General features: G+C 33.6%; 2 protein-coding genes across 3 annotated transcripts; one reads left to right on the forward strand and one right to left on the reverse strand.

Annotated features, from left to right (window-relative positions):
* Positions 1-475: 475 nt before the first annotated feature.
* Positions 476-3,587, reverse strand: LOC7469638 (adenylyl-sulfate kinase 3). 2 transcript variants are annotated; one of them, XM_052455666.1, is made up of 7 exons: positions 3,183-3,587; positions 2,803-2,943; positions 2,241-2,390; positions 1,912-2,081; positions 1,715-1,799; positions 1,584-1,630; positions 476-912 (listed from the first exon to the last, which is right to left on the reverse strand). In XM_052455666.1, exons 1-7 carry the CDS (start codon positions 3,385-3,387, stop codon positions 814-816), a joined length of 897 nt encoding a protein of 298 aa, XP_052311626.1. In that variant the 5' UTR covers positions 3,388-3,587; the 3' UTR covers positions 476-813. The 2 variants fall into 2 exon arrangements, with proteins under 2 accessions (XP_052311626.1, XP_002313178.2); XM_002313142.4 differs by having other exon boundaries at positions 1,963-2,081; positions 3,183-3,584.
* A 6,900-nt stretch (positions 3,588-10,487) lies between these two features.
* Positions 10,488-12,132, forward strand: LOC7478739 (uncharacterized). Its single transcript, XM_002313877.4, has 2 exons — positions 10,488-11,114; positions 11,502-12,132. Exons 1-2 carry the CDS (start codon positions 10,584-10,586, stop codon positions 11,670-11,672), a joined length of 702 nt encoding a protein of 233 aa, XP_002313913.2. The 5' UTR covers positions 10,488-10,583; the 3' UTR covers positions 11,673-12,132.
* The last annotated feature ends 2,186 nt before the right edge of the window (positions 12,133-14,318 follow it).

Below are 14,318 nucleotides of genomic sequence, written 5' to 3' on the forward strand. Positions count from 1 at the left end.
TGTTGAGCTTCGAAACCTTCTTACGCTGGCTATAGCAATACATAAGAGAAGCTTTGATAACGGCTCACCTGTAGCTTGTTGACTTTGGGGTTACGCGCTAAAACAATTGGCTTCGAAGGGTTAGAGGACGGTGAGAGAGACTGCGAGATTGCTTAATCAACCAGAAAAAAAGACATTCCAAAATACCTTTTCTAAAGCTGTCTCACGGTTACCTCCAGAGAAATTCTCGATCCAGGCGGATAGAAAAAACATCACCTCAACCAGAACAATCCCTGTCTTGGCCAAAACTAGAAACGAGAAATGAGACTGACAACAGCAGTATGGCAATACTCCACCTCTGCATATGGAAACACTTCAGGACATCTCATGAACTAGAACTGCTGAACTCGAAATTCCAATTTCTTCAACAGTGTTGTAGCAATTGCAACAAAAAGTGGCAGAGAGAAAAGAAGCACAATCAAATATGAAATGCATAGAAATCAAACAAGAATATACGCTCTTATTCTTTCCTTTCTCTCTCTTTCGGTGGCATAACTACGTCCCCCACAGAAACATTCATAAGAATTTTACATATTCCCAAGCCAGTTCCAGATTAATTAATAAATACAAATCAAAAGAAATTAAATTTCCATCCGTGTTGCGGAGGCCAAGAAGGTTTCGTTAGTTAATTGATAAATTAACTGACAAAACACCGAAAGACTAATCGATTTATTTGATATTTATCAACTACGGAAGTGAGCAGCTTCCTCCATTGCTAGTAATACTCCAATAACAAAGGCATCATGACTGAGAGTCGTGATCGCAGCAGCAATTTTATGCTTGGAGATATCCTTTTACCTCCAAGTAAGAAATCACCTTCTCAGCCATGTCACATGGGGTAGAACAGTCTCCTGTGTTGCATTGCAATACTATCTGAAAAAACTTTAAGCAATAAATACCATATATTGATGATATGCAAGAATGTTACAAGCTAAAAGAAGAATTAAATAGTGATCGTGGTACAAGAAACTATGTAAGAGATGAGAAAGAGACAACTACGCTTCTTCACAACACATTGGTAAATATCAATGCGAGCCAGCTACATAACTGTAACGACAACAGAATAGAGGTGATCATGGTAAAGTTTGTTATTCACCCTAATCTGCACCTTCTGCTATTAATATAACAAATTCTAACAACAGATTTCTTAAACCACGTAGTAAGCATGGTTCTATAATGTTCTCTTTATGAAGTCACCCATTTTCAGTAACAAAATATATCCCACGAGCAACCCACATGCACAATATAAAGAAGAGTGTTGGTTAGTTTTTTATAAGAACTCGCAAATTAGCATTCTTTCTCCGCATAGCTTTTTATATAATCTGAAGACAAAACCAAATATCATTATAGCTTTCTTGATGCTTGACGCAGAACCAAATTAGGAGTCCGCAATTTATGAGTTTCATCAATCATCCAAATGAAAGAAAAAAAGCACATTGCATTCCCCTTAGCGGCGAATCATGCAGGTGTATATGAATGTTTTCACAGTGCATCCGTGAGCATTTGTGCTGGCCAGAATATTTTGTTTTGCTCCGTACAATTACCTCAGCATCCAATGGTGGTTCATATGGATCATCAACGCCAGTAAAACCTGTAAGATATAAATGAATGTTAGAACTCTTAAGTCTTAACAGTTAAGTTAGAACTCGGTTGCATTGCGGTTCCCTAAGAATACCTTTGATCTTTCCAGCACGAGCAAGCTTATACAAGCCTTTTGGGTCTCTGTTCTCACAAACTTGGAGGGGAACATCCATAAACACCTGTTATAATAAGCTCTGTCAGGCATGATTAGCAACATGAACAACATCTGAAAGTCAGATCCAAAACTAAGAAGTAAAGGAAAGAAAACAAAAAACTACAATCAAACCCAACTTGCTGCACTTGTAGTTTGAAAAATAAGTCATAAGCTGGCGAAGCACCAACCTCAACAAAATCATCGCTTGGTAACATTGCACGACATTCAGCCCGGTCCCTTCTGTATGGAGAAATCAGGCAGGCGATGCAAATAAATCCAGCATCTGCAAAAAGTTTTGCTACCTCCCCTGAACACAAAAGAGGCAAATTATAAAATTTCATACTCAATCATCTAAAAGTCCATGAGTGTGAGTAGACATTCCAACTGTTGCACAAGCACATGATGGTATAGCAAGTAATTCTTTAAAGAAAAATCAAAAGACGTAAACATTTATTACAGGACTTACCAACTCTCCTTATATTCTCGGCACGGTCTTCTGCTTTAAAACTAAGGTCACGATTTAGACCGTGCCTGATGTTGTCGCCATCAAGAATGTAAGACAAGCTTCCTCTCTGGTACAACATGTGACTCAAGGCACATGCTACAGTGCTCTTCCCTATCAATTGAGTTTCAGGGCATAAGAAGGCATGAAAGAGATATAGCAAGCGGAAGAAAAAGGAGAGGACTAAATACACAAGTTATCTAGAAATCTACAACTTCTTTCCCATAGTGGCAATAGAAATCCAAAGTCAACGAAAAAACAAAAAACAGAATCAACGCGATAAATGCTAAGCTTCATGTCTGTTTGTGTGAAAGCACTCAGCAAAATTTAAACAGCATCCTTTGATTCAAAAAGTCAGAACAAAAAACACACCACGGGAATTTAGGCCAAAACTAGTAAAACATATAAAGCACTGTCGATTTAAATCAAACAAACTTGGTCAAAAATCAGTTGACAATCAACCCAATTTTATTTAAAAGGAAAAAACAAAAAACAAGAAGAATTCAATGAAGGAAGAACAACAAACCTGAACCACTGAGACCGGTGATCCATACAACACAACCCTTTTGTTTGAGAAGCTTCTGTCTGTCAATTTTTTCAACAGGGCATTCATGCCACTTTATGTTTGTTGAGTTTCCCATTGTAGACAATCGGTTATGATTTTTGCCTATCCAAAACCCATGTCAAGAATCAATTCAAAATCCAAACTTTACAAAGAAGAGCAAGAATCCATTCGATAAATCCCAATCGCAATTAATACCTTAATTAACACACTTTTCAGTAAAAAGGACATCAAAAGTCAAACACCGTGGAATTTTTTACCTTTTCACCAGCTAAACTTTAATAAACTGGTTGGAATCCAATTACAATTATAAAACAAGTATTAAACCCAATAAAGAAAGTTACCTGCGTGCCCATTTGGCAGCTTATCCTCCACCTTGCCATTCACATCCAGTTTAAGCGTCCGGGTCTCTTCCATGGCAGCCTTGATCAGGCAAACCCCTCTCGGTTTCAAATCAAGGGGTTGATTACCGCCACTGAAGCTAAAAAATCCGAGCCTTTTCGAGCTCGAAATTCCAGGCAGTGCTGGCTTAAACCCGGAAGCATTCATCTCTCAAACAGATAATTAATATACATATAAAAATGGTATAAACGTAAGGAAGGATACTGTATATTAGAAAATCGGGGTGTGATGAGGTTGAAGATGGGGTTGTTGAACGCGACAGTTATAGAAGTTTTGTAAAATGTGAAAATTATGGAAAGAAAAGAAGACAGGAAGGAATGGAGGTGGTTTGATATTTTAATGATTTATTGAGGCTAATAAAAATACTGACACGACCTCCTGATTTTTAACTGACATGGGATTGTATTTTTAATAATTGAGTTTTGTTTTCGACAGCTATAATTGCCACTGCCCGCTAGCCGTAAATATTTTGGTTTTGTTAGGGTGTTTTTTTTTATTTAAAAAAAATAACATGGTTTGGTAAATATTTTGGAAGAATAATATTGATTTGAAAATATTTGGAAAACAATAAAGTTTTTAACTTGTAATATCGATTCTAACTCAATCATGTTTTGTAATATCGATTCTCATAAAATTATTATTAAAAGTAGTGATTGAACACAATTGTATTTTTTAATATCAATTATATATACAATCATTAACAAGAATAATAAGAATAATAATTGTGTGATGATGTTTTTTTTCAAAAAATAATTAACCTTGTCAAAATTCAATTTAAAATTTTATAAAAAATTGATGGCTAAAATATAAGATTCAAGATCCAATTATCAAAGAGATAAAATGATGCGGAAGGTGAGAGAAATGAGGGAAAAATAAAAAAGAAAATAGATTACCAATGACACACCGAGGATCTTTTTTTGACATATTTGATATCGTTATAAAAATTTAGACGAGATGATTTTAATTATATACTGAAAAATCACTAAATAAGATCGTAATTAAACTTTATATTCAACTCATATAAATTTTTTAAAAAATTGAAGTTTATAATTTATAAAATATAAAAAATTAAGTTAGATATAATTATAAATCTAAACTCAACTCAACTGTATCGATGAATACCTAAATATTTGAAAAGTCTTGCCTTTTCTTCGAGTTTTTTTAATGAGCATGTTTTTTTTAATAAAAAAAGAAAAAAAAACTGTATGTGTCTATTAAAATAGAACCTATTATATATATATATATATATATATATATATATATATATATATATATGTGTGTGTGTGTGTGTGTGTGTGTGTGAGCGAGCGAGCGAGCGAGCCGGCCGAAGAGAGAAACTGCAAAACTTATCAAAATAAAGGGTGCACTAAAACCATCAACGCATCCTTTTTTTTTTTTTTTGGGACAATCAACGCATCCTTTATTTTTTTAATTGAGTTATTCTAGTTTGTAAAAAAAAAAATATAATTTCCTGCTGTGTGATGGAATAAAATTGAACTCCCTGAGCCTGAATTTTCTATTTAGGGCCGTTTAGAACTTTAAATTTTTTATATTTTTAGATTATTTTAACATATTTATACTAAAAAACAAATTTAAAAAAAAATTACTATCGTACTCACAGAAACAGCTGCTGGTATACACTCTCCCTGTGATTGCATTTTTTACTGTCTTTTATAACCAGCAAAAATTTGAATGATACCGAGATACTTAATCTTTCTATTAAAATTCTTCAAGATACTTAATGTTTTTATTAATTTTCTTTGTGAAGGGACACAATATAACATATTTGATATTTTACCAGTCGCTTAATTTTATAATTATAATTACTTTATTAGATATAACAACATTTACATTTGAATTTTTTTTTCTTACAATAAATGTCTAAGCAAAACCTGACAAAAAAATAATTAATACCCCTAGAATTGCCCTAGAAAAATTATATACATACTCTCTTTATAGCCTGTTGGGCTCTGCGGTTGAACTTGCGTTTGACCAAATTTTAAATTTTTTTTTTTTTGCTAAAATTGAGTGCGGTTTGTATTTTTTGGATCGTTTTGATGTGCTGATGTCAAAAATAATTTTTAAAAAATGAAAAAACATCATTGGCATGTATTTCGGCACGAAAAGCTATTTGAAAAGCAACAACTACCACACTGTCAAACACCCTCTTAGTCTGATATTGGAAAGCTGGCTTGCATTTTGTCGTGGGGCAGCTTAATTTTTTTTTAATTTTTAAAAATAATATTCAAGTATTGTTATTGTGTTTTAAAGCATTAAACAAACTTGCTGCTCAAGCTATAAACTCTATTAGGTCCAATAAAATGATTTGATTTCATTATATAATAAAAAAGATAACGACAATAAATTTACCGTATCTAAAGAGAAAAGGTGATAGCGATGACCTGCAGAAAAAAGAAAAAAAATTCAAAAGAAAAAAAAATTACAAAATTAAATTCCAAGATAATCCATTGTTGAAAAAAATAAATTAAAAAGCAACAAAAAAAAAGAGTCTCGAACCAATCAAAGCTAGCATGGAAAACTCGTAACCTGAGTCGTAAGATCTATCTATCATCATACAAAGTAAATAAAAAAAATAAAAAAACTTATTTTTTAATGAACTCGATATTGAAGAATGAAATCAAAAAATAAAATTGATTTAACACAAGATAAAAGGAAAGACCGATGTAAATTTGGGTTAACATTTCATGCCCTTGACTCGAGTTGTAAGACTGAAAACAACAAGTGAAAAAAAATTACGAAGACCAATTCTTAACAACTCAATATCGAATAATGAAATTTAAAAAAGAAAATCAATTAAAAAAATAAAAAAAAACAATTAAAAAAACAATGATAAAATTTGACATAAAAATAAAATAAAATAAAATAAATGATTAACCCTAAATTAATCCAAGCTAGCATAGCTAACCCACAACATATGTTCTAAGGCCATACTATCCTTGTAGAAAAAAAAAAATTTAAAAATAAAGAAGTTAAATTTTTAATAAACCTAGTGTTGAAGTATAAAAAAATCAATATAAAAAAAAAGATTGAAAAGACAAATGGCAATTCAGGTTAGCATTTTATACTCGTGATCTAGGTCACGAGACTAAGATCCAATAAAAAATCTCAATTTTCAATAAGCTCAACATTGAAAAACAAAATTTAAAAAAAATAATAAAAAAAAATCATATCAATGTCAATCTAGGTTAACATTTAATACTTATGACTTGGATCATGAAAACTAGATCACCGTAAAAAAAAAAAAAACTCAGAAAATTCAATTCTCAACCAATCTAACGATGAAGAATAAAAATAAAGAAAATAAAATTAATTTTAGAAAAGATAAAAAAACCAAATATAACATAAAAATAAAATAAAATGATGACGGGTGAAATTGAAAAACAAGTTTATTTAGAAAAACAATACATATAAAAATATAAAAATTAAAAGAACAAGAATGATATAAAAATTAAATAAAATTAAATGACTGAGAATAAAATAAAAAATTCTAAATAAATAAAAACTATAAAACAAAATGAAAACTATAATTAGAAAAAAAACAAAATAATAGGATAACTTTCAAGTTTGACCGAACCAATATAGATCTCGAAGGAGGAGAAAAGGATTTCACTATCACCGAACGGTCGTTGAGATATTTTATTCATAAATCTCAACCAAGAATTATAGCCGGTCTCAAATCAAGCGACTTTTTATATATCCTCGTCGGCATCTCTAACCTATTAATTTCATGCCCAACAAAATTATCTTACGCAATAAATAACCAATCAAACATCTTACCAGTTTCAAGTGTCGCGAAAGTTCTGGAGTCAAACAATAAATTCTCTCTGGACTGTATTTTTCCTCCCAAAAGGGACGCAACAACACGTCATCTGTTTTCCATGCAAGTCCAAGAGTGTTTTATGACAGGTTCATGTCCAGGCTATATATATCAAGCGCTAATTAATAATCTTCGTTGAGCTAATCTAGCATGGTCTTTCAAATGATCTATTTCAAGCCGATTCCCTAAAAGTTGGGCTCGATATTGTCGTGCCTGATTCCCATAAATCATCCTGTCTCTAGGAACTCTAAAGTCTAACCCCTCGTAAAATTGCCACTTTAAGACCTGGCCACCGCCCACCGTAGGCTTTACTTGGCGGCGTTAAGGCACACGCTTTGCCTAAACGGAGCCCATCTAGCCACTCCTATCATGAATTTGGTTATTTTTATTTTTATATTTTAAAAGTATTTTAAAAAAATTATTTTTTTTACTTTAAATTAATATTTTTTAGTGTTTTTTAATTATTTTAATGCTATATTTTTAAGTAAAATATATTTTAAAAAAACAACCATAACCCAAAAAAACCCATAACAATTTATGATTAAGACAGTTCTCTTACGTAATCATTCCTAGAACATTTCTACCTTCCTTCCCATTCAAGAAGAGGATGGAGACGAGCACCTAACCACAAAAAAAAAAAAAAAAAAAAACAAAAAAATTACTCGTAGCATTTATTCTAATAATAATAATAATAAATAATAAACAGAAAAAGACTAGGAAGAGAAATACGGTTTTTGGTGGGAGAAGAAAGGCGACGCGGGACCCCACACCATAATAAATACGTCCATCGTTTCCTTTGACAGTTGTCTCTTTTTGATAAGCTGTGGGGTTTGTCAGAAAAACACGTATGATAATGGCCTTTTAAGATAAAAATACACGAGGATAGTAGAAACTGGAGTCACCATAATAAGTTGGATCCAGCTGGATGGAAAGTGTCACTTTTCTGCGAATTAGAAGGAAGTAATTCCCTACTTGAATTTATAATTCAGATTTTTTTATTCATAATTCAAGATAATCGCGAATATACTTGACATAAAATGACTCATAACAAACATATTTGAATGGAAATAGCTATAAATTAAAATTCACGATTTATTTTAATTTTTTATTAAAAAGTAAAGTTGACTCGATTTGTAGTATTTTTTTGACCTGAAATTTACTTTTAACCATAAATTTATAATTTCTTATTGAAAAAACCTCTAAAAATTAAAAAGAATTATTTATCTATTTACAAAATCCATCTCCAATGGAAAAAATCTCTTTTAATTTAAATATAAAAATTATTGTCAAATCAAGTTTGGCATACGAAATTATTCCCTTTTCTTCCTTATATTGAAACCATAGTTTTTATACATGATTCCAGAGGATAAGTTCTAGATCACTTTCTAGATCAATAGGGAGGTGAATTAACTTGAATGAATTTAATTATTTTTTTTATAAAAATATAAAGATTATATACATTGAAAAAATAAATTAAAAATAAAATTATTAGATTTTAAATAAATCTTTTACTAGCTGATCAGATTACAGATTAATTTTTCATTTATTTTTATTAAACCTGGCTCCGCCTAATTCTCGGATCAAGAATCAACCAGTAGGTCAAGTCAGGTTTTAAAGCCGTGGTTGAAACTGCTATATGTAGTTTTTGTTTTTTTAATAATATATAATAAAGTAGGGGAACAAATTCACTCAGCGAAAGAAAATAAAGAATACACGGCACACCACACACTGTAGTCAGATGCAAAAAGAAAGTGGATTCGACTGTGAAGAAAAAGAGAGGTCGGGTTTGCCTGCCCGATATCTTTCCAAGACGGGCCCGCCTGATGACGAAGAAAAGTCGAATCTCGGACTAAGAAGTCGGGCTTTGAATCGAATCAAGGCCCATCCTCACCCTCCAAATCTAGCGGCCTCTTCCTCTTCCTCTTTCTCGGTACTAGTCCTGTATATCTCCAGCAACCTTTTTCAATAACCAAATAATTAAATAAAAAGAGACAGAAAGAGAGCGCGAGATGGAGAAAAATGAAACCTCCTCTTCGTCCCTGGCAATCTTACCGCACAGCTCAGTAGCTCACACTAACGCTAAAGCAGTTAATAAATTTCTTATCCCGAATTTCTACGTAGGTTGTTTTATTCACAATTATTTCACCTCGTGCTTGCAAATTAAGACAATTTCATTCGAATCTCTTAGGAATGGCCGTCGATGCTGTTGGAAATTTGATTAAACAATGTGCTATAATATTTGTTTTTTACTTTAGGCATGGAAGGAGTGACAAATAGGGACGACAATGGGCATTGAGATGTTAGGTTTCAGGCTCATATCCTACCAATTAATTATTCCTTGGTTAAAAAATTTATACATTATAAATTATTTATTGGTTTCGGGTATTTATTATATGCTATTATTAATTATCCAATAAAAATTAAAATAGTATATTTCGAGTTAGGTTTTGGTAAATTTTAAATCGAGTTTGATAATATTTATATTTTATTTATTATTCGTCGGATAAAATAACTATTTAAAAAACATTTATTTTTTCAGATCATGAGCATCTATCATGTTGATTTTAAATTGCCATTATGATGGACAAAGAACAGTTTATGAAATGAGTAAAGGATCAAAGTATTTTGAGAGGGATGGAAAAAAGGAGGCTTTAACGAGGCAGAAAATCGAAAACAAGCGTGCTCAATATGCGAAGCTTAGTTCTGCTGATATCTCCCATTATCAAACAGTAAAGCTCAAGAATCCCTAATAAATGTTTCTGGTTTTTCTTTTATTCCTCTTGCAATTTATATAGTTGACGATGCACTATAATTTATAGGTAGCAGATAGAAGAATTTTAGAGCTCGGAGCGACGCTTGATCTTTCGAGGATTTGCTTGCATGTGGAAATGGATGCTTTGCATGCGGCTGTTGAAAGTGAAACAATGAGAGTAATCCATCGTTGAAAGGGAAACCAATGGCTGCTAATTATGATGTTTGAATTGGATTAACTGTCTGATAAGCTTTGCAGGCAAGAAGATTTGGGGTTCGTGCTGCAATGCCTGGTTTCATTTGCACGTAAATTATGCCCAGAGTTAATTTCTCTTCCTACAGATTTCAAGAAATATACTCATTACAGTAAAATAACTAGAGAAGGATAGTCAGCATGTTCTTAATAGAGATTATGTAACACTTAAGGTGGTAAATGGCCCTGATTAACTAATTAATTATTTGCAGTACAGGGTCTGTACGGATCGTTAACCTCTAACAGAAGCTACTTTTATCTTCTTCCTACTATACGAACATAAGCTGCAAAGACAGGTCGTCTAGTAAAATCTGTCATCTTTAGGGACCTATTTTAATTTTTAAAACTCGACATAGGACTTAGGAGTCCAATGGTGATCCAATATATATGTGCCACGCTTCACCACAGTGGATAACATCAAAACCTCTCAGCACTGCCTGTCTCAAAGTGTCCATTCTCTTTCATTCTGCTCCGCCACTAAACACCTGGAAAAAAATAAAAATGGAATTGACACCCATTATTCCTACCTTCAAAATCTCTTTGCCAAATCCAGGAAGACAAGCAAGAACCCATATCTCTTGCTTAATTACTCCAGTTTCTTATTTATCACCACCAGACCAAATGACAACAACAAAAACCCACTTCAATTCCAGCAACATTCAATATGAGATTAACACTAACAATATAAAAAACGTAGCTGTGCCAACCATGACTGAAGTATTGGCTGCATCAAAGGCCCAGAACCTGGACCTTCAGCTACAAACACTAGGACCCTTTTTCAGAATCACAGCTAAGAGTCTTGAAACTCAAAATGAGCTTGGGAGAGCTGAAGGGCTGATAAGGGTCTGGTTAAAAGGCAAGATTCTCCATTTGGATTCAATAAGATTGAGAAGAGAAACACTTGGCATGGAAAAATCAATCTTTGGCATTGGTTTGTTCATTGGAGCTGTTGCTATTCGGTACGGGTATGACTCTGGTTGTAAGACTGCTGAGTTGCTTGCTATTAATGACTCTGATCTTTACCATTCTAAGGTTATTTGCCTTCGCTCACAATTCTCTTTTTAGTTTACGGAAATCGAAGCAGCCTATTCCGTTCTCTGCTTTAGGTCTTTGGATAAATTTATCTGCTTTCGTTACCTTTGATTGAAGAGCTAAAGTTGTTTTGATCTGATTATTTAGGCAGAAATTCTTCAATGTTGTGGATTACTGTTAACTATTTGAACCCTTTAGTTATCCACATGGTCAATAAAATTGTGCAGGTTACCTGTAATGATAGGTCAATTACACTGAGCATCAGGACTTGATTATTTATTGCTTCCAAAATATGATAATGGTTATTGAAAAACATAACTTCTTGGATCTTCTACCGAGCAGATGTAAAATCCTTAACTGTATTTGCTTTGTCTCTTGATTTGCTAGCTTGTTAGGTTCTACACTAGAATTGGGTTCAAGGCTGTGTACGAAGTGACGGGCTCGACTATTGGAGACCTTCCTCACATGTTGGTCTGGGGTGGCATTGGAACCCGAATGGATGCTGATGTCGAAGAGCTTCTAATAAAATGGTGTGCCAGGTTCAAAAGTCGAGAATGAAGGGTGATACCCATTGCTTATGCAGTTTATTCTGCAATCATGTGGTTCAAAGGATGGAGTTCTGAACTGAAAAGAATTATGTTTGGCTGAAGGCATTAGCCTAAATTATTGCCCTGATCTATTAGCTCGGAGAAATATAATGATTTTCTTGGAAAATGCTTATACTTTGCGGTTGATATCAAGATGCCAATAAATTCTATTGCTGGTTTGATGAGGCCAAAAGGAAGGAAAAGGTATTGCTCTTTTGGTTTGATGGTGCGTTTCAACGGCAAGACTCGAAATATAATTATTTGCCACTTAAGTTGCAAGTCATTACATTGTAACATGATGTTCAAGCACAGAGCTTACCAGAAGAAATATCATCGACTATTTAGTGATCTGCGGTCTTCTAATACCAGCTAAATACTTTCTGTTCAAAATCTTGTAGGTGTTCAAGCAATGAAAGCAGTTTTTTCTTGAATTTTTTTTTATGGAAACAATTTGCAAGGAAATGTGGTCATGATGTTGGAAATATGTATCCACTTTGTCCTATCTAGTTCAGATTTGAGCATGTAGAATTTAGTTTCCACTAGAAATGAATTGCAACTCCCATTGTTTTCCAAATGATGCTGCTCTTGTTTTGCAGTATGACTTCAACCAAAGCTTTTTCAACATCTAGAATGGTCCATATCATTTTGTCTCATTAAAATGAAAAAAACACTTGCCTGCCATATTCCAGGAATTACATATCACTGAAGTTTTTATAGGATATTAAACAATAGAAATTTTCAAAATTGTGTGTAGATTTGGGTGGGTGCTATTGGACTGATCCAAGTAATTGATCATGATGAATTGCATACTCAAATGATCAGAGCAGTGACTTGCAATAGAAATGTAGGATCTGTCAGACAACATGGCATCTAAGTAACAACAAAAATACGATGTGATGACTTAAGAGAAAACAAGATACAAAACAAAGGAAAGAACCATATAATACACGACAAGAAAGCTTGCAAACAAGATGGATGAAACTAGGAAGAACCTCTTGCAGGCATTTCAAAATCAGAGAAGAGTCTAGGACCTCAGGGTACCCCGTCGCTTCTTGTAAAAGCAGTGAATCCATGTTGGCCTTTCTTGCAGAGCACCAACAGAAGGTAATGAGGTATCAGAACTGCATCAACTGGACAAAACTGAAGAATGAAGGACTTTCAGAGCACGAGGGATAGAATCAGTCCAATTCCTGGAAACGTGTCAAGGGATTGGCATTAAATACGGTAGAAATTGTCAAGTTTGACTTGGGTTTGATTTCATGCTCTATCAGAGTGGCCATAGTCCAGGATCCTCCGACCATCACAATGTTCTCCTTTATTGAAAACCTCCTAGTTATCTTTGCTGCTGCCGCAAATTTCCTCTCACGATCAAAATAGTGTGAATATGTCGCCCCGAGATCGTCACCCTTGCGTGTCCTGAAAAGTTTGGAGAGAATGCGTTGTCTTAATGTCTTGGGCAACAATGGATGACAACAACCACACGCAGAAATCATGCATAATAGAGATATTAATTGCCAATAGAATCAGATGCTTTGTTTTATTATTCTGATTCTATTCACAGTTGATATCTCTTTTAACGCTGACACTGAGCAGGTCTTTTTATCTCACGACATGTTGCGAGTTTAACTAGAAATGATTGTTCATATTTTTCATCAGTGTAGGTAAATTAACTTACAGAAAAATTGATGCTTCACAATTCGACTTTGTCATGCGAATTCCTGTGTCAAAGACGCGAAATTGTCTATCATTTGCATCGTAAGCTGTCCTCATGACAGTTAATAATCAAGTTTAGGAAATCATGACAGTTAATGCAAATTAATCTCTTGTTATTTGTTTCCCTGTTTGTAAATAATCAAGCTTGATACAATGCCAGCACTATATATATATTGTAAACCTTGTTTCTTTCTTAATAATGAAAACATATTCTCTGTTTTTATGGTATCAGAGCATCTCGTCTGGGAACCAAAGCAATCACAACATCAAATTTTAGCCAATCTTCACAAAGGACACGGCTTCATCTGCAAAATGGGATAATCCAAATCATCCACTTTATCTTCACCACTCAGATCAGCCAGGTGCCATCCTGTACGGCAAGCCTTGGTGGAAGATAATTACAGCACATGGAGACAATCCATGACTATGGCTTGGACAGTGAAAAATAAGGTTGGACTCATAGATGGTTCAATCAAAGAACCAGACGAGAGCAATCAGGAAGAAAGTCAACAACGGAATCGGTGCAACAATTTGGTTAAAACTTGGCTGCTAGGATCAATGTCCAAAGAAATTGCTAGCAGCGTCATCAATTGCAAAAATGCTAGACAAATGTGGCTTGATCTGCAGGAACGATTCGCACATACAAACGTGTTCCAGCTATTCAATGTTGAGAATGAGATTCATGATTTTGTGCAAGATAACATGTCTGTCGGATCATATTTTACAAAACTGAAGGGCCTATGGCATGATCGTGATGCACTCTGCACCTTTCCAATATGCACCTGTGGATCACTTAAAGAGACAATCGCATATTTGGAAACGCAGAAAACAATGAAGTTCCTAATGGGACTTGAATAGAAATTTAAAGAAATAGAAGAACGCTAAACTGCTGTGAAATAACTTC

The sequence above is a fragment of the Populus trichocarpa genome, chromosome 9 (genome assembly GCF_000002775.5).
Source record: "Populus trichocarpa isolate Nisqually-1 chromosome 9, P.trichocarpa_v4.1, whole genome shotgun sequence".
NCBI lineage: Eukaryota > Viridiplantae > Streptophyta > Magnoliopsida > Malpighiales > Salicaceae > Populus > Populus trichocarpa.